Source organism: Microcaecilia unicolor, chromosome 6 (assembly GCF_901765095.1).
Source record: "Microcaecilia unicolor chromosome 6, aMicUni1.1, whole genome shotgun sequence".
Lineage (NCBI taxonomy): Eukaryota > Metazoa > Chordata > Amphibia > Gymnophiona > Siphonopidae > Microcaecilia > Microcaecilia unicolor.
Genome location: NC_044036.1, coordinates 47,445,502 through 47,466,116, shown reverse-complemented (window position 1 = coordinate 47,466,116; position 20,615 = coordinate 47,445,502). Strand labels below are relative to the sequence as shown.

General features: G+C 43.5%; 1 protein-coding gene across 1 annotated transcript in view; it reads left to right on the top strand.

Moving 5' to 3' along the window:
* The first annotated feature begins 235 nt into the window (after positions 1-235).
* The window catches only part of ANKRD13C (ankyrin repeat domain 13C), a 93,279-nt gene continuing 72,899 nt past the window's right edge, over positions 236-20,615 (top strand). The window contains exon 1 of the mRNA XM_030205930.1: positions 236-891. Within this exon, the coding sequence (XP_030061790.1) occupies positions 537-891 (355 nt within the window). The 5' untranslated portion in view covers positions 236-536. The remainder of the gene's footprint in view (positions 892-20,615) is intronic.

The following is a 20,615-nucleotide window of genomic DNA, read 5'->3' as shown; positions in this document are numbered from 1 at the left end:
GGAGGAGATGTTCGCTGGCTCGCTCGGATAACTCCAGAATCAATGGGTGGAGCCAAGCTGGGGCGGTGGTTTTACGTTGCCTTTCACAAGCTAAAGGGGCGGAGTTTCTTTGCCAGGGGTGCCTTTTGTTACCTCTCGCGAGTCTTCAGTCTGTGCGAGGTTGCCCTCTCTGTTCCTCCCCTTTTTCCCTCTCTCTCACGCGCAGCTGTGTAGATCTCGCGAGATGAGTGGCGGAAGATGGCGGATTGTTTCTGGTTGGGGTGAGGAACCAGAGAGATGCGCGTGGGCCGAGATGCAGCTTTAGTTTTTGTATATATATTTTTTAATGTTTAAAGCTTTGTAACTTCACGTCCGGGCTTGCACTGGTGGCTTGGCCTTTTTTTTGTTGTTTTTTTTTTCTTCCATACCCCGCTGTGGTGCCGGGTTCAGGGCTCGCGCTTCTGTCAATCCTTACTTTAGGAGGTTCCTTTTCTTATTAGACGTGTTATACCGTTACTGTCTGGTGTTTCCTCCGTTGCTGGGAAGTTCCGCCGGCAATGACCGGCGAGAAGATCCGCTCCCTGCGCAGGGACCATAAGCCCAGCAAGGATGAGGACTTACTGGAGCCCGACGAGGAGGCGGCGGCCACCGGCACCTTCAGCAGGACTAGTAAAAGCAAAGCCAACAAGATCTTCACTAACCACCGAGTACTGAAGGTGCCGGCTGTGCAGCCCAACCACCACCAGCAGCAGCCGATTCCAGGTAGCTTCACTCCCGCTACCTGCACCAACGTGGCCGACGGCAAAGCCGCTGCCGGCTACTTCCCAGTGCATGAATGTGTCTTCAAGGGGGACATCCGAAGGCTGTCATCGCTCATCAGGACCCACAGCATCGGGCAGAAAGACAATCACGGTGAGTGAGCTTGAATTCAGCAAACCATTCGGCCTATAGATACTTTTTCACAGGGGGCCATGGTGGTACTGGTGGATGTGGGCCACGTCCCCCGGCGGGAGGAAGTAGTCTCCAAGGAGATTCCTTATTTCTGACAGTTTATAAGAACTTAGTGGCTGCAGTGTTTAATTAAAAAACCCGGGAGAGCCCAGTGAGACATGCTAACGCATCTCTTCTCTTTTTCAAAGGGTGGGGGGGGGGGGGGGGGGTAGGCTTGTACTTCTCGTAAAAATAAGGCTTAACAGACTTCTAGAAAGCTGTTTGCAGTGTGTGTGGCTACTGTGCATTTCATAAAACCGCCGCCTGCTGCATCTTGTCATCACAATAGAGAGGTGTGGTAGCCGTGTTAGTCCACTTTTTTTTTTTTTTAATTTAAACAAGAATCTTTATTGAACAAGTAAGACAAAATGTGAATACAGGCACATCAGTAAGCTCACAGACTCTAGTATATACTGTAAAACTTGGACCTTGTTTCTTCAATACTCATCCATTGAGTAATAAAACATTCTGTATTCTTGTTGTTTTACATATTTTTCTCACCCTTCTTCCCCCTAAACAATCTGCATCAGAACATTTCCACGTTATTGGTCAAAATCCCCCTTCCCCCTTCCCCTTACAGTGTCTAAGGTAACAACAGTGATTCAACATATCAGATGTTTCTCTATAGCTCATTAAGTCTTCGGTATACCCAAGGGTTCCCAGATCTTAGTCCATTTCGACAACTAGTGTCTCTCTTTTGCCATCAGTCTTTCTCTCTCTGCAATGTCCCGCAGTAGGGTCATCCATTGAACTACAGACGGGCAATTTTTTTGCTTCCATGAGCGAGCAATGAGCAATCTGCCCGCACATAAGCAATGTTTGATTAACACTTGACCATAGTCATTCACCCCCAGGATAGTTTTATGAAACAGAAATACAGCAGGGTCATATGGTATCTCAACTCCCACCCAGTATCTGATCCGGGCCTGAACAGCTTTCCAGAAGGCTTTTACTTTGTAACATGTCCACCAAATATGGCCTAATTTACCACGTTGGCCACATTTACGCCAACAAGTCGGGGAAGCCATTCCAAACATATGATTTAACCTGACCGGGGTTAGATACCAGCGGTATAGTACTTTTGTTAAATTTTCTTGAACATTTACAGCTGGAGATATGCGTACGGAACGCCTCTCCATTCTCTGCCACTCCTCTGCCGAGTAACTCACTCCTAATTCTTTCTCCCACAGCACCCTGTGCTTATGGCTAACACACAGGTTATCTCGCAAGTGCCTATAAATCAAAGTAATAAGGCCACGTGTCCCTTGTTCCCAAACACAGAGTTCTTCCAAAAAGGTCACATCACCAACTAAATAGGCACGTCTGCCTTCTGATGACAAAAAATGAATCAATTGAGTGTAGGCATATTGATCTGTTGAGGGTAACCTGTATGTATCTGCCAATTCCTGGAATGATATAAAAGTATCTTTATTGATCAACTGTCCCCAGAGATCTAACCCTTGCTTTTTCCATCTAGTGAAAACTGAGCGTGTGCAGCCTAATGGGAATGCTAAATTACAAGCAATAGGTGATAACCGAGAACAATAAATTCGTTTTAAGCATTCCATTTTATCCCAACATGATAAGGTGAACTCAGTGATCGGGCTCACCTCCTCCCCTAAAGGGGCAACCAGAGTAAATGGCCTAACTTCAAAGGGCTATGTAGTATATATTGTTCCATCTTTACTCAAAGTTTGTGAGGGCTTCTTGAAACCATTCCACTGCGGATTTAACCTGAGCCGCTCTGATATAAATCCACTCTAGGGATCCCTAGACCACCCTTAGTCTTACGGTCTGTATACATTATGGAGGGGTGGATTCTAGATTTGCCTCCTTTCCAGATGAACTTCTGCAATCGTTTCTGCAGGGAGTGAAGCACATGGTCACTAATAGGGAGTGGCAGGGCCTGGAAAATATACAGTAATCACGGTAATATATTCATTTTCACTGTGGCTATTCTCCCAAACCAAGATAAACCAAGGGGCTTCCATCTTTCCAAATCCTCTCTAATGTCTTTCAGTAACGGTGTATAGTTAGCCTCAGTAATGTCCTGTTGTTTAGCAGTAAGGAAAACCCCCAAATATTTAAGACCTTTAGTCACCCACCTCAAAGGATATAGCTGCTTACAGCGCTGATAGTGTTCCTCTGTCATTCCCCCTGCCATTGCTTCTGTTTTCTCATAGTTAATCTTAAATCCCGACACCCGCCCATAAGTTTCCAATTCACATATAACCTGGGGTATAGAATCTAAAGGCGAGGTAAGGGTTAAGAGGACATCATCTGCAAACAATGCCACCTTTGATTCCCAGTCTTTCACTCTCACTCCCCTTATCCCTGGATGATTCCTAATAGCCCATGCCAGTGGTTCCATTACTAAAGCAAATAGAAGTGGCGATAGAGGACACCCCTGGCGTGTTCCTCTGTTCGGCTCAAAGAAGGCGGATATCTGCCCATTAATCTTTACCCCTGCTTTCGGCTGAGTGTATAGTTCTTTAATCCAGTCCCTAAAATTAGAACCAAATCCAAACTGTTGTAAAACCTGGTGTAGAAATGGCCAATGCACCCTATCGAATGCTTTTTCAGTGTCCACACTCAATAGACAATACGGTGTTTTACTCTGTCGGGCAATATACATAGCATTCAGAGTTCGTCTAATATTGTCTGAGGCCTGTCTATTGGCGACAAAACCCACCTGATCTGGATGTATTAAGGTCGGCAGAATTTCTGGATTTCCCTTCAAAATATGCCTACACAGATCATGTACTAGTTTGGGAACATCTTCTTGATCTCCAGCCTCTGGAATGCCCTGAAATCGTAAATTATTTCGTCTCCCTCTGTTCTCGATGTCATCAAGTTTGTATTGTAATTCCTCCATTTGGTTAGCAAAATCCACCTCCTTCTCTTTCATTTGGTTCATCAGATCCACGTGTTCGTCTACCCGGCCTTCAAGATCCTCCACTCGATTACCAATTTCCTTGATCTCACCTTGCACATTTTCAATGCGTTCCACAATGTCTGATTTCATGCGAGCTAAATCTTTACGGAGTTCTCGAAGCACTTTGGTAAACTGTGATTCCTTATTGTTGCCAGTATCTTCGTCGGAGTGAGCCGAATCAAAATCTGAGGCCTCCTCCTCCCGAGATGAAGCATGGCTGCTAACAGTTTTAGCATTACGGAGGCTGCCTCGTACTCCTGCTTTGGCATCAGCGATTTTCGATTTCTGTGACATTTCTTTTCTGTAACTACCACTTGTATATTCTTCCTGCCTTCGTTTTGCGGTAAAAGTCCGCCGGTTATATAGCGAAAAAGTAGCGATTTTAGCGGGGCAGAGCCGGAGCGATGAGTTCAGGCTGCCATCAAGGTTGCTGATGTCACCGGAAGTCCGTGTTAGTCCACTTTTAAAGGTAGTCAATAGAAATAAAACATGGAAAAGAAAATAGATACTTTTTTTATTGGACATAACTTAATATATTTCTTGATTAGCTTTCAAAGGTTACCCTTCGTCAGATCGGAAATAAGCAAATGTTGGTAGATGTCAGTATATATAAGTGAAACATCAAAGCATTTCAGTGACAGTCTAACAGGATGGGGGTGGGTAGGTGAGAGACAGGGAGATATGCATGGAGACAGGAGGGTGTCAAAGCAGTACAATTTTATGGTTTATAATGGGCTAGAAAATCCAGATCTTTGTTAAGTCCTGTCTGGTGGGTGTCAAAATATTTAATCATTCTGACTTCAAAGGTCTTACATTCCTGTATTGTTTGTTTGTTTTTTTTTGTTACATTTGTACCCTGCACTTTCCCACTCATGGCAGGCTCAAAGTTCCCTTTTAGGATTCTTACCACGAAATCAGTGGTACAATGTTCTGGTTTTGTAAAGTGCTGCCCCACAGGCGTGACATCTTTATTGGTACTTGCATTTTTCATAATGGTGTCTATGTAAATTAAATCTCTTCTTTAGCATGTGACTTGTTTCTCCAATGTAGAAGCCTTCGTTGCATTTTTTACACTGAATGATATAAACCACATTGGAAGATGAGCACGTGAAAGATTCCTTAATGTTGAATATTTTTCCTTTGTGAATGACCGTGGGGTCCTGTGAAATATTTTGGCATAGTTTGCACATGGCTATATTGCAAGGATGTGTGCCATTCTTTTCGTTTTGAGTCTGTGTTGGGAGCTTACTTCTAATTAGCTTGTGTTTTAAGTTGGGTGGCTGTTGGAAGGCCAACACTGGTGGGGATGGGAATATCTCTTTCAGTAATTCATCCTCCTGGAGTAGAGACTGCAGATCTTTTATGATTTTTCTTAATTTTTCCAGCTCTGGGTTGTATGTCACTATAAGGGGGATTCTCTCTGTGGCTTTTTTTGTTTCTTTGTACTGTAGCAGATTTTCCCTGGGTGTTTTGAGGGAGGAGGCAAATCTATCTCATGGATATTCTGAAAACCTGATTGGCTGGGGTGCTTCCAGGATCTGGTTTGGGAACCACGACATAAAACTATTGGTATGTCAGTAGAGCTTAACAACTTTTGTGTACATTTTTTAAAATTTTGTAACCCATATATGTATGTTTAGTCTTAATTAGTTGTAGGTACGATGTCATTATTTTCTCCTTTTGCTGCAAATTTTATATATTTTCTGTGAATGATTTTGTAGTTTGTATTTGAGACGGGAACGGGGTTTGCAGGAATCCCGCGGAACCAGCAGGATTCCCGCAGGGACGGAAGCAGCTCCATCCTTGGCTACCTTCAAATCCGGGCTAAAGGCCTACCTGTTTGGTGCTGCTTTCGACTCCTGGCTTGTAACTTTTATCCTTATGTGTCCTTCTGTCTGTCCTTCCCTTATCCTTTTTGGTCCTGTCTGTTTGGCCTGATTTAGATTGTAAGCTCTTTTGAGCAGGGTCTGTCTTCTTCATGTTCAATTGTAAAGCGCTGCGTATGACTGGTAGTGCTATAGAAGTGATTTATAGTAGTAGTAGTAGGATCCTGCGGGGATCCTTTGGGGACGGAAGCAGTTCCTGCGGGGATCCCATGGGACGGAAGCAGTTCCTGTGGGGATCCCATGGAAATGTGTACTGCACTTGCGCCAGCCTCTCACCTACCGAGTATCAAGTTTTTTGAATGCTGTCTCCTCCTCCTCCTCCTTGCTTTAACAGCACAGATGCGGAAAGTCTCCATTAAGGAGGTGGTAGAGATACAAATGGTGATGAAATTCAAAAAGGCATGGGATGAACACAGCGGATCTCTAATTAGAAAATGACAGTTATAAAAAACCTAAACTTAAATGGCTGCATGTGTGTGGATGTGTCAAGTGACACTTAGATGGCGACTCTAGCTATGGTGAAGTAGGCCGATACCGGGAGACCTGTACGGTCTGTGTCTCATATATGGCAGTCTTATTTAGGATGGGCTGGAAAGGGCTTAGAAAGCAACTTTAGTGGCTGGAACATGAGGACAGTGTTGGACAGACTTTTATGGTCTGTTTCCCGCAAATGAGAAGGCAAATAGGCTGGAGTGGACTTCGAGGGCAACGCCAGCAGTTGGAACATAAGGATAGGGCCAGTGCACCTCTATGGTCTATGTCCCAGAAACATCACAGAGAGACCATAATCAAGTATATAATATCACATTCATTGTGGATTTAATCATGAATTGATAATGAATGTGACTACTGGGCAGACTGGATGGACCGATACGGTTTTTATCTGCTATCATTTACTATGTTATTATTAATCCTCTCTGCTCCCGGGCTGATGCGCAGACCTTAGTTCTGACATAGGCACGGGCATCAGATGTCACTTGACTTACTGGCGCGTGCATGTGGCGATCTCTTAGCACACAGTGCCAGTGAATCAGAGAAGTCTTACATGTGTGTACCAGAGTGTTCCACCTTCCGTTCCTTCCTTGCCTGCAGTGCTGCAGCTCGAACCCAGAGAGAGAGTGAGAGAGCCAACAGAAATTTTTTTTATTGTACCATTAAATTCTTGTGGGACTGAGTGCGGGAACGGGTTAGATTCCCAACGGGCATTGATGGGGACGGGCGGGGACGGGTTTGATTTCTGTCCCTGTGCAACTCGCTAGTTTGTATCATTTATCAGTAAACAGTAAAGGTACATCCTGCAACAAATAGGGATTCTCACATACTCCCCCCCCCCCCCCCCCCAAAGGGCCTCAGAGTGCAGCTACCACATCTTATTGATGGTTTCAAGTGGGCTGTTTTGCTAAAGTTGCAAGAATTTGGAATTTATCTTGGGATTTTACTGTGTAATAACTACAAATTTTACATGGCATTTTTTTTTTTTTTTTTTTTTTTTTTGCAGGTTTTGCACAAATGTTAACCATTAGCATACAGTAACTTGCAGAAAGTTAATGTGGGAGCACTTACTAGCAAATGCTTTGTGTTTGTGTGGTAGCCAGTTACCATGTGCTAACCATGCTTTAAAATGTCTTGATGTCCATTCACATATGTGAATTTGTTTATCAAATCATATATGGCCTATCTCCATCTTATTTGCAATACCTCATTGAGTTGCCAAAATGTAACACATTGAAATCTGCTGGAGATTTCCTCAATATAAAACAATTCACAATGCTGGATTCTCTTACCAATGTACTATGAGATGGATTTCCCTTCCCAAGTGATTATGTCAAACAACTGACTATTTCATAATTGCTAAAAGCTCACTTGGTAAGATCATCTCTCATTGACAAAAGTTATTGATTCACTGCATAATATTCAAGATGTACTATTCCTGTTGATTCTTGTGCATTCCATTTTAATTACATTGCATTCATACAAGTTTCTGATGGTATATCTAATGTAACTTGCGAGCAGGGTCTGTGTCTTCATGTTCAAGTGTACAGCGCTGCGTACGTCTAGTAGCGCTTTAGAAATAAGTAGTAGTAGTAGTAATATGTTATTAATTGTTCTACTTGATTGTGAGCCACATTGAACCCAAACTTGTTTGGTTTAATGTGAGGTACAAATGTCATACATCTGTAGCAGCTGCTAAAACATAGCCATCAATGTCTGTAAATAAATCAGGTCACATCCATTCTGTGTGAATATAATAAATATATGGTCTTATATTTCAGTTGTACGATTGACTGGGTGAGTTGGGGCAGTGGCGTAGCCAGACCTGAGATTTTGGATGGGCCCAGAGCTAATATGGGTGGGCACGCACTGTCTATAAAAGTATGAGTAGTGTCTCTTGGGATCCTACAAAATAATGCCTTAGTATTCACTTGATGGATTTCTAAGTAGTCTGCCCAGCAGCTGCCCTGCATCAGTATAACCACATACATACTTAATGGAAAAATTGATATTTTTAAATATAATTACATTATCCCACAATCTCTCCATTGCAAAATGCTATACACAAACTTGTGCAAAAACACACTCATATCCTTACAAAACCATAACAGCACTAATTCCAAGGACAGGATGAGCTACAACCTTATGCTTGAAAAGGCAGAACTGTAATTACAGTAGGCTCTAAAACACCAATACACTACCGCATGAAAAAAAAAAGCAAAACAAAAAGGGCTGCAAATACTACACGCTAGCAGAATACTGCACCTTGATCACACATGAAAAACACATGACACAACAGACATGACACAAGGAACTAGAAATAAAAAAATATGAAGGCAAAATACTGAACTGGAAAGTTAACTCAAGAAGTCAGGCTCAGCATGCAGCAATACCAGAAAAACTGAAACTTACATGCAAAATATCACAGATGCACATTTCCAAAAGCTGACATATTCCAATTAATAAATTCTGAATAAAATACTTTTTTCTACCTTTGTTGTCTGATCTATTCGCTTTGGTCCCAGTGTCTTCTGTTTTATGCAGTGTCTTCTTTCCATTTGATATTTTTTCTCTCACCATGTCCACCATCCTCCTGTGTCCTGTCTACCATTTGTAGCCCTGTCCCTATCCTTCCTCGAGTTTCAGTATCTGCCCTCAACGTGTTCCAAACCAGCCCTTAAACTCAGCAGTTTTCCCTCCATCCATATCCAGCATTTCTCCTCACTTCCCTCCATCCATGTGCATCTACTTCCTCTGTCTTCCCTCCCCTCCATCCATGTCCAGCATGTCTCCTCTCTCCCTTCCCCTCCATCCATGTGCATCTCCTTCCTTTGTCTTTCCTTCCTTTCTTTCCTTCCTTCCTTCCATCCTTGTCCAACATTTTTCCTCTTCCCTGCCCTCCATCCATGTCCAGCATTTCTCCTCTCTTCCCTCCCCTCCATCCATGCGTATCGCCTCCCTGAGTTCTCTCCCCTCCATCCATCTGTCCAGCAACTCTCCATTCTCCTCTGCCCTCTTCTCCATCCACCCATATCCAGCAAATGTCCTCTTTCCCCTGTATTCATCCATCCATGTTCAGCAATTCTCCTCTCTCCTCTGCCCTCCCCTCCATCCATCCATGTTCAGCAATTCTCCTCTCTCCTCTGCCCTCCCCTCCATCCATCCATGTTCAGCAATTCTCCTCTCTCCGCTGCCCTCCCCTCCATCCATCCATGTTCAGCAATTCTCCTCTCTCCCCTGCCCTCCCCTCCATCCATCCATGTTCAGCAATTCTCCTCTCTCCCCTGCCCTCCCCTCCATCCATCCATGTTCAGCAATTCTCCTCTCTCCCCTGCCCTCCCCTCCATCCATCCATGTTCAGCAATTCTCCTCTCTCCCCTGCCCTCCCCTCCATCCATCCATGTCCAGCAATTCTCCTCTCTCCCCTGCCCTCCCCTCCATCCAGCAAATTTCCTCTCTCCCCTTCCCCTCCATCCATCCATGTCAGCAATTCTCCTCCTTCCCCTGCCCTCCACTCCATGTCCAGCAATTTCTATTCTCTCTCCTGCCCTCCTCTCCATCCATCCATCCATGTCCAGCAACTCTCCATTCTCCCCTGCCTTCTTCTCCATCCATCTCCAGCAAATTTCCCCTGTCCCCTCCATCAGTCCCTGTTGTCCAGCAATTCTCCTCTCTCCCCTGCCCATCCTGTTTCTTTCCATCCCCTTCATTCTATCTGGCGTCTCCCCTGTCCCCCCTCCCCCTTCGCAGCATCTCCCCTCTCTCAATAAAGAACGACAACTTGGATGCAGCAGCTCACAGGTTTGCTGGCAAAAGGTAAAAAAAACGGATACAGCGGGATCCTACCGGTTTCGATTTAGAAACCTTTCAAAGTTAATTTTTTTCTTTGCCCAGTCGTTTACATGTGGACATTTTACATATATCCTCCAAAATAAATGTTTTTAGAAGAAGACAGCTGATGTAGTTAACGCTAAGGATTATTCTCCCGGGATCCTCCTATTTCCTTACCAATCTTGTCCTCCTGTCCCCAGGTTTGCTTGCTGTTTTGAGTGAACGGTGACGGCTGCGCGGGGGAGTGGAAACACATTTACCAAATGGCTTTCTTCCTTACAGTGGACTAGATGGGCTGACTCACTTCCACTCCCGAAGTTGCAGCGGCAGGCGTAAAAGCAGCAAGCAGCCAGGCTCGACTCCATCCTTCGCTTCCTGCCCTCTCTCTGCGCCCCGCCTTCCTCTGATGTCATTTCCTTTCGGGCGGGCGGGAAGCTGAGAGAGCAAGAAATAAGTCGTCATCGTCGTGGAAGGTCGCAAAAGCCACCCAGGCCCACCTGTAGCCAGGCACCTGAGTTGGGTATGTCAGGGAGGACCATGGTGCAACTGGACCTTGAACAGACAATGTCTGGGGGCTATTTTAGATCAGGTTCTCGTTGGAGTGTAGAATAATGGTGGAGCTACTTGACAACAATGAAGTCAAGTTTAAAATAATTTGGAGGGAGAGTAAAATTACTGCAGTAACTTATAGTCTTAAAAAGGGAGAGTATGATCAAATGAGTAAACTGGAGCAGTCAAGAGGAAACATGGAGAATGTTGAAAAACACCAGGTTGGAAGCCCAGATACAATATATTTGCAAATTTAAAAAAGATTATAAGAGCAAGCATCTGCCAGTATGCCTATATGATGTTCTGAAAAAGCTGTTAAAGCCAAAAAGATACTCCCTTAAAAAAAACATAGAAAGCAGAACGTAATAAGGAAAATGGAAAGCACATAGGCATTGTCAAGTTAGATGTAAAACACAATGAATAAAGTCAAGAGAATTGGAGGAGAGACTTGCTAAGGAGTCAAATGGGTTGTCATTAGATGACCCAGAGGAGATGGTTAAAAAGGGCACTCAGGAGCAAGGATTGGGGAGTATCCAATGTAATACCAGTTTTCAAAAGGAGCTCTGGGGTGAACCAAGTAATTAGACCAGTGAGCCCACTATCAGTGCTGGGTAGAATGGTAAGAACACAGTTACTGATAACATGGCTTAATGGGGAAGATCCAGCATGGATTTAAGAAAGGGATAGTGCCTTACTAATAGGTATTAATAAGCATGTAGATAAAAATGAGTTAATTGTAGTGTATTTGTATTTTCAGGTAGTGTTCCTCTTGATGTCCCAGAAAATTAAAATGTCATGGAATAGGGTGTGATATATTTTTATGGATAGAAAGCAAAGATTAGGACTGAGAGGTCGGTTTTCTCAATCAAAAAATGTCTGTACCAGAAGTGGTGTCTCAGTTGCTCATTCATGATGTGGAAATAGGAACAAAAAGCCAGACTGAGTAATTGTAGGAGGATCTTGCCAGACTGGAGAATTGTCATCTTAACTATTAGTGCATCATGTTGGCTTCTATATTAGGAGTCACCACTCAGAAAAAGCATCCAGGAGTAATTTAGGTCATCATAAAAGCAAATAATATCAAGTTATTCAGGAAGGAATGGAGAATAACAAAATACAAGACGTCTTTTATAGGGCAAACCTGATCTGTGATGTAACAACATCTTGACTGTTTTGTGTGGTCCTCTGGTCACACCATCTCAAAAAAAAAAAAAAAATAAAGTAGAAAAAGAGGCAACCAAAATTATAAAGGGGGTGAGACTGGTTCCCTTATAAAGAAAGGTTTAAACAACGGGCTCTTCAGCTTGAAAAGATGACTGAGGGAATATAATGGAGGTTTATAAGATCCCGTGTGGATGGAACCACATAAATATGAAACATAGTTCTAAAACTAGGGGATACTGTGAAACTACCCAGAAGCAGATTTAAAACAAATCAGCGTTGTTTTTTTTAAATTATTTTTTTCATTCAGCCCTCAAGTTAGAATAGTGGAATTGTTGGAAGATGTGGTCAAAACATGTAGCACAGCTGAGTTGAAAAGAATGTTGCAGAAATTCCTGCAGAGAGAGTTCATAAACAATCATTAGCTTGGCAGACCTAAAGAAAGATACTGCTTATCACTGGGAATTAATGTATCTACCCTTTCAGAAGTGCTGGATATTTCCTGATGACCCAGATCATCACAGTTAAGGACAGGATGCTGTGCTCGATCGCTTGGTCTGACGCAACAATGGCATGTCTTGGGAGTAATTCTCTACCGGTTGCCAAAAGTTAGATACCAGGATGCTGTGCACTAAGAACAAATTCAATTACACCAGTATTCTATAACGACAATTACACACGTAAGTCTGCATTTACATACCAACATTTGTTCATGACTAATTGTTACAGTTGTGCACATAACTGCTAGTATTCTATAACTTTAGTTTGTAAGATCTGGGCACGCTCCTTCCCTTTCCATGTCCACATCTCCCTTGCAGTTATACTCTTATAGGATTTGCACACTAAGGTTTATAGAATACCAGCTAAGTGCAGTTATGCATGTAACTGCCAAGTAGTTCCAATTAACACAAATTGTTAATTGGTGGTTAGTGCAAGTTAGCTTAGGCTGTGATGTTTTTTTCTCAACTACTTAAAAATAATTCCTAAGTAAATATTACAAGCTTGGTGAGCCCAAGACGATTTTGACCAAAAGGTTGATTGTTGTCTGCCTTACCATAGTTTACTGAATGCAGAGCTTGAAAAATCAAGACACTCTGCTGTCCTGTATTACAGGGTGCAGGAGGTAGCAGAGGAGACTTTGCAGTTAGGGAGGAGGACTGGTCTTCTGATGTCGTAAGCTGAGAACAAGATTGTTTTTCATTTCTGAAAAATTAGTGCTCGCTATGGCATTTTAATGCATGTTATTTTCTGTAGCTGATTGTGTTCACAAATGTTATGCAAAATCATCTAACAAGCTGAAAAAGTATTGAAACAACTGTGGGAGGAGGAGTAAGCTTGTGAGGGTCAGCCAGTATTAGATGGGTCTACTCCCACCAGAGTTTTGCTTGACTGGGCAGTGCAAAATTCCCCAGCTATTCAGGATTTGCCATTTTTCCCCACAGAATCTACCATGGGAACGGTGGCAGGCTGGCCTGCTGCCCCTCCCCCTGAGCCTTGGTGGGCTCTCCCTTGGTCTACCTTAACACCCCTTTTGGTCTAGTGGCCTGTTCAGAGACAGGAAAGAACCCCACACCCACTGTTTCCTGCCTGCTGCAGCTGCTCTGGGCTGGTACTGCTGCTTCTCCAAGTTGGCCGCTGAGACTTCAAACAGTAATCTAATGAGGCTGCTGCAGGAAGTCTCGGCGGCCATTTGGAAGAAGCGGCGGTACCAGCCCAGAGCAGTTGCAGTGAGCAGGAAAGAGTGGGGTTCTTTCCTACTCCAAAGAGGTACTCTGTTGCAGCTCTTCCTCATTGTAGCTCACTGGTGAGTGCAGGTGGATGCTATGTGTGGGTGTTGGGCTGGAAAGAAACTATGGATTATATGTGGGTGCAGAAGGGCTGGAAAAACACTATGGATAGTGTGGGGTGGGCTTCTTTTACAAAGCTGCGCTAACGATTCCTTCGTGGTAGACTAAAAGAAGCCCATTCAATTCTTATGGGCTTTCTCTCATTTGCTGCGCGGTAATTGCTAACGCGGCTTCGTAAAAGCAGCCCTTTATTTGTAGGGCTTTAGACTATTCATTTATGGAGAGGGTGCTCCAGATGATAGGGGATGTACTGGTGTATTTCGAGGAAAATTACGAGACTGGGATACTGGGTGTCCAAATGGTAGATGACATTTTTTAATGTGGGCAAGTGCAAAGTGATGCATGTAGAGAAGAGGGACCCAAACTTTAGCTATGTGACGCAAGGATCCACATTAGGAGTCACCACTCAGGAAAAAGATGTAGGTGGTATCATTGATACATTGAAACTCTCTGCTCAGTGTACAGTTGCAGCTAAGAAAGCAAATAAAATGTGTTGAACTTTTTTGGGATCTTGCCAGGTATTTGTGACCTGGATTGGCCACTGTTGGAAACAGGATGCTGGGCTTAATGGACCTTTGGTCTGTCCCAGTGTGGCAATACTTATGTATTTATGAATTAAGAAAGGAATGTAGAACAAAACTGAGAATATTTATATTCCTCAGTATCGCTCCATGGTACTACTGCATCTCAAATATTGTGTGCAGTTTTGGACACTGTACCTCAAAAGATATGGAGGTGTATTTTCAAAGCACTTGTACTTAAAAAAGTTTCATAGTAACCTATGGAACTTTGTAAGTCTAAGTGCTTTAAAAATGAGCCCCATTGTAGAATTAGAAAAGGTACAGAGACAACAAAAAATGATAGGGATGAGATGTCTTTTGAAAAAACGATAGAGGTTAGGGCTCTTCATCATGGAGAAGAGATGACTGAGGGGATATAGAGGTCTATAAAATACTGAGTGCAGTGAAATGGGTGGAGGTGAATCACTTTACTCTTTCTAAAAATATGAGGCCTAGGGGGCACACAATGAAGTAAATTTAAAACAAATCAGAAAAATATTTCTCACTCAGCATTCATTGCCAGAGAATGTGGTAAAAGCAATTAACTTGGCAGAGTTTAAAAAAGGTTTGGACAAGTTTCTGCAAGAAAAGTCCATTAGCCATTATTCCATTACGACTCTTCTCACTATTCCATGGCGAGCATGGGTTGGTGGTTGATGCTGTGGAATCTGGCATTGGGGGGGTGGAATGGGTCCCATTTCCAATCCCAAGTCTCCCACTGTTTTTTGGTGGCAATAGATGCCAGTCTTATGGGCTGGGTTGTGCATTTTGGCCTTCGGCTAGAGCAGGGGACCTGGGCTCAGAGGAGGCCCGGTGGCCAATCAGTCGCTTGGAGCTTCGGGCGGTACGCAAGGCATTGGTTGAGTTTGCCTCTCTTTTGAATGGGTCTCCAGTACATGTGTTCTCGGACAATGCCACAGCAGTGGTGTACATCAAAAAAAACAAGGGGGCACGTGCAGCAGAATGCTTTCCTTGGAGGTCAGTTGGCTGATGACCTGGGCGGAAAAGCATCTTCTCCATTTGTCAGTTGTGCACATAGTGAGGTCACTGAATGTGGAGGCCAAGTTTCTCAGCCAGCACTCTCTCGATCTGGGGGAGTTATCCGACAAGGCATTTCTTCTGGTACGGTGACGTTGGGGGACTCCTGTGTTGGACGTCATGGCCATGAGAATGAATTCCAAGGATGAACGGGTTTTTCGGGCTCGGGCTTGGACGAGCTGCTATAGGTGTGGCAGATAGGCTTGGACGAGCTGCTATAGGTGTGGCAGATAGGCTTGCTGTATGCCTTCCCACCGTGGTCAATAATAAGCAGGCTGTTGTGGCGGGTTCCAGCTCACCAGGTCCATATGATTTTAGTGGCCCCAGACTGGCCATACAGTCTGTGGTATGCCGACCTTGTGCATCTTCTCGACAGGGAGCTGCTGTGGTCTCACCAGGAGCTGGAGCTCCTGCGGCAGGGGCTGGTACTCATGCAGGATCCCTCCCTTCTTGGTCATATAGTTTGGCCCTTGAAAGGTCTTGGCTGAGGAAAAAGGGTTATTCGGAGGCTGTCATTGTGATCTTGCGTTTTGACATTGGTGACATATGCTCGGGTTTGGGGCACATTTGGGAGTTGGTGCGCAGCGTGAACTCTTTTCTCGGCTTCGGTGGGTCACATTTTGGCCTTCCTGCAGGCGGGAGTGCACAAGGGTTTGGCCTTGGGCTCTTTGAAGGTAATAAATGGTGACACTGGCCTGTTTTCAAGGCAGGTTGCAGAATTTGTCTCTGGCAGTGCATCCAGATGCGGTATGTTTTTTTTTTTTTTTTTTAAGGGGGTTGGTTGGCTGCATCTCCAGTTTCGGGCTCCTTGTCCAGAATGGAATCTTAACCTCATTCTTTGGTCTCTAAGACTTCAGTAGCATGTTGAATTAAGGAGACTGTGGCAGCGGCATATTTGCTGGCGGGCAAGCAGCCTCCGCTGGTGGTGCAAGCTCATTCAGCACACTGAATGGCGATTTTGTGGCCGAGGCCTTGTTTGTCATGTCATCTGACATCTGCTGAGCAGCGATGTGGGCTACTTTGCATACCTTCACAAGACACTATTGGGTGGATGTGGCGGAGAGACGCTACATTCGGTGCTGCGTTTCTGAGAGCAACAGGACTGGATTCCCACGTGGCATAGGGGTTGCTTGGAGACATCCCACTCATCCTGGAATAGTGGGAAGATTTGTAATGGAAGGAGAAATTAGGTCTTAACTGATCATTTTCTTTCCATTAGTTCTTCACGCTATTCCAGGATCCCACCCATGTTTCTGCGAGGGACCATGAAGTGGGGCAGGTTTGCCGTTAGGGCTGGTGACTGCTCAGCTGAGTCAGCTGGCAGTGTCTGGGTTGGTTGTCCTGCCCAGAGGGCGGCGCTGTTGACAGGCCTCTTGGCGTTTCTGACCAGTGAGCTGGTCTGCACACAGTGTTTTCATTAGCAGTTGTGATTGTTCAGTGGGCTCCATGGCTGGGGTTCTGCTTGTATAGTATTTGCTGAGGAGCTGAGCTAGGGGTCTGGGTATATAGACTACAACTCTGTATTCTCTATCTTTTTGGGAAAATCAACTGCTTATTTCTGGGATAAGCAGCATAAAATCTGTTTACTCTTTTGGGATCTTGCCAGGTACTTGTGACTTGGGTTGGCCACTATTGGAAACAGGATACTGGGCTTGATGGACCTTCGTTCTGATCCACTATGCTTATGTTTTTATGATTATGCACCTGACTGTGCTGCCGCCTCAGAGTGTACATTAGAATTGCCAAGCGCAATGTTTGCGACTTGTTTTGTTAGATCTTGGCTTTGAATAGCATGTGGTTGCTGTTGGTCCAGTTTATAAAAGTTACTATATAGTCCAATACAGAAAAAGGTATCCTTTTTTTCCTTTTGTCAAAGAGCAGAGCTATCTCTTCCTCAGGTCAGGACAGTATGAGCAAAAGATGAGACAATATCAGAATAAGTGAAACGTAAAAGCATCTCAAAAGGAAAGGTGTGGGGGTAAGAAACACATGAAGAGAAGGTGACAAAGCAGTATAATTTTATGGCTTCTAATGTGATAGGAAATCCAGATCTTAAAGTACTGTAACACCAACAAGAAAGGACTTATATGCCTGAATCATTTTAAAATCTCCTCTTAATATTCTGACGATAGTGTTATCTGTACAGTACTGATCCTGAAAAATGCTCACCCACAGAGGTGTCACTCTGGTTTGCATTTTGATAAGTGGATTCAGCCTTTCTTAAATAATTCTAGCGCCCTCTTTGCTGTTGTGCAGTCCATAACTGTTTGTGGGACGGTCAGCTTAACTTCTAGCCTTGAATGTTCAGATTTTGTTGGTTTCTTTGAAACTAAGGTTTCAGGTTTGGAGATGTGGATGGGTCAGGCAAAGTGGGGAGGAATAGGATTTGTAAGAAGTTTTTTGGTCATTGGTTGAGGTAGAGTGCTACACCAACCAATTTGAATATTTTTTTTTTTCTTAGTTACTCCATCGGATATACACAAAACTTCTTCTGTGAAGTTAACTACTTATGTGCTGGAAACGCCTTTAATGTCTTTCGGACCGTGATCAAACCTGAGAAGTCTTTGGCAGTAACTGTGTTTTTCCTGCTCCAGAATACTGTAATAACAATTGTCTTTGTTGCTATTTGTTTAGCAGTGCTGTTAGCTCTGTGCTCCTAGGAGGGGGCTTTGACCCTTCCATCATAATACTCTGTTTATTTTCAGCTGTTTGGTTCTTTTTTTTTTTTTTTTTTTTTTTTTGGATTGGTTTATTGAAACCTCATGGAGGTTCTTTTCTCTTCCTTGAGAAGGGTTTCTTTATTTTCTTGGAATTTGTAAAGCTTTTATGTGGTTTCTGTGAGATATTTCAGGGAGTTGGATGTTCTCTGTAGGATTGGGGCAAGCTTCCTCTCCTTAGAGTTTTTCTTATACTCCTCTTTCTTGTCTTTAACTGGAGGTGGTTGTTTAAGGGGAGGTATGGTAGCGGGTGGGCTTTTGTATGGTAGTGTTTTTCCCTTTAGGGGGAGTTGGTAGGGTTGGGGATTGTGTTTTTGTTCTGTTTATTTTTTTCTCCCCCCCCCCCCTTTTTTTTTGTTTCAGTGGGGAGGAGGAAAGGGTTGTCCTTTTAATGGTTTGTTTTGGGTTTTTTTTTTTTATGGAGCTGTGGAGGGGGGAGGCTGGGATTTTTTTTTGCATTTTATTTTCTTTACTATGTCACCTGTGGTGAATATTGTTACTTTTAAAAGTGAATGGTCCACCCAGAAAGTGTTCTTTGTTGTTCCAATCTCTGTTGCATCAAAGGGCTCAGCTTTTGTCCAGGAGACTCGTTTTAAGAAACCCATAAATGTCTATTAACCCGTAGAGCATACTCGCATATATTATTTGCATCTGATTCTAAAAAATGAAGTGTGGATATATTGCTTAACAGAGACGTGAAGATTCAGGTTCAGACGGTGAGAAGGGATCCTCGGGGGTGGTATTTATTGGCCAGGGTACAAGTGGATGAAGTGGAATTGACTCTGGCTAATATATATGCCCCAAATGCTGTTCAAGTTGAGTTTGTCAGCTGTGAGACTTCAGCTTGGTAGTTTTATCCAGGATCCCTTGATCTGTGGTGGGGATTTTAATGCTTGTTTGAACCCCATTATAGACTCGATCAGCAGGAGATAAACCTGTTACGAAAGCTTTTAACCTATTTCTACATGTGTTGGGGTTATTGATGCTTGGAGAGAACTTAATGGCACTCAGAAAGACTATACCTATTTTTCCTTTCCTCATGGGCAATATTCCCGCATAGCTCTGTCCTGCTGGGTACAACTTTTGGGGACAACTAAGGAATGCCTTCATAGGGAACCTAACTCTATTTGATCATGCCCCTTGTAAGGTTGAGCTTTTAGATATTTGCTGTGAACCTATGGACCGTTTTTGGACCCTTAATACCACCTCCTTTAAGGATGAATCTGTGGTACAAGAATATAAAGAGTTTTTGAAGGATTATTTATCTCATCATTTGAATTTAGGTTCCTCGCTTTCTGTGGCTTGGGATGCCCTGAAGGCCATCATGCGGGGTTTCTTTTTGAAACATACAGCTTCTCAATAAAGACCTGTTGTTAAATTAAAAAATGCAAAAAATGCAAAAAAAAATCCCAGCCTCCCCCCGGCACAGCTCCATAAAAAAAAAAACCCATACATACATATACCACCTTTTCTTATAAGGTAACAAAGCAATTCCCAAATAAAATAGAGAAAAGAGAGGAACTCCATTCAACAGAGGAAATGAGGAAGGGTGAAAATGAAAGTTTCACCGCTAATAACAGTAGAGTTAGGATGCCGCTGGACACAGTTAACCCTGGTGCTCCTTTCCATTATTGATCAGACTACCAAACACAGTAGTAAATATGTGGGGTTTTAGAGCAAACTTTTTAAATTTCTTTGTAGACGGCTCAAGCCTAAGAAAATGCTGGAAAAGTATTCCATAGAAAGGGGTCAGTACAATAAAAAGTTCAGGAGTGCATAGAATCCAGTTACACCTGAGACACCAGGGTGTGATGTGAAGACAGCAGTCATTGGTTGAACATAGTACTCTTGCTAAGGTATATGGGATAATTAAAGAAGAAAGTTATAAGGAGGAGCCAGAGGTCAAAACTTTGTGGATCAATACAAGAATTTTAAATTGGATGCAATAACGTATCGGAAGCCTGTGGTGTTGTATGAGATGTGGTATAACATGTTTTTTGGGGGTTTTTTTCATGGCAAAGAATTCTAATAACTGTGTTCTATACTGTTTTGAGTGGCGAATAAGTTACTGGTTAACCCCACCGTAGGAGTTCCTCAGGTACAAATATAAGAGAGGTAGGGAAAGAACATGTTCCATATTTCCTAACCTGAGCTCATTAAGTCTGAAGTCTTAAATGGAACAACTGCCAGACTTGTCATACTGAAGTGTACCATGCACTTATTCCATTTGCTAAATTAAATAAAGTACATATTTTTGGCTCCTAGGAGGTCTTTTGGCAAATCAAGGAACGGTGCCTACTACTCGCAGAGACATGCCACCCCCTCTCGCCAGCCTGCTCAGGGTCAGTGCACATGTTCTCATCAGCAGTGTGTGCCTAATTCCCCTGCTGCTCCCCAGTCAAAGCAAGGGACAAGCTTTTGACTGGTTCCAGCAGAGCATAGCCACTGTCAATGTACTGGATGACTTGCTGGTTGGGGAGAGGCCGAAGTTTTTCCATGAAAGCTGGACCCTTATAACCTCCGACTGCTGTGTTCTTCAAATAGTCTGGCTTGGATATGCCCTAAATTGGCTTCTCAAACCTCAACATTGCCCACCAAGAGCTCATTACTTCTGCTCTCAGCATGAGCAG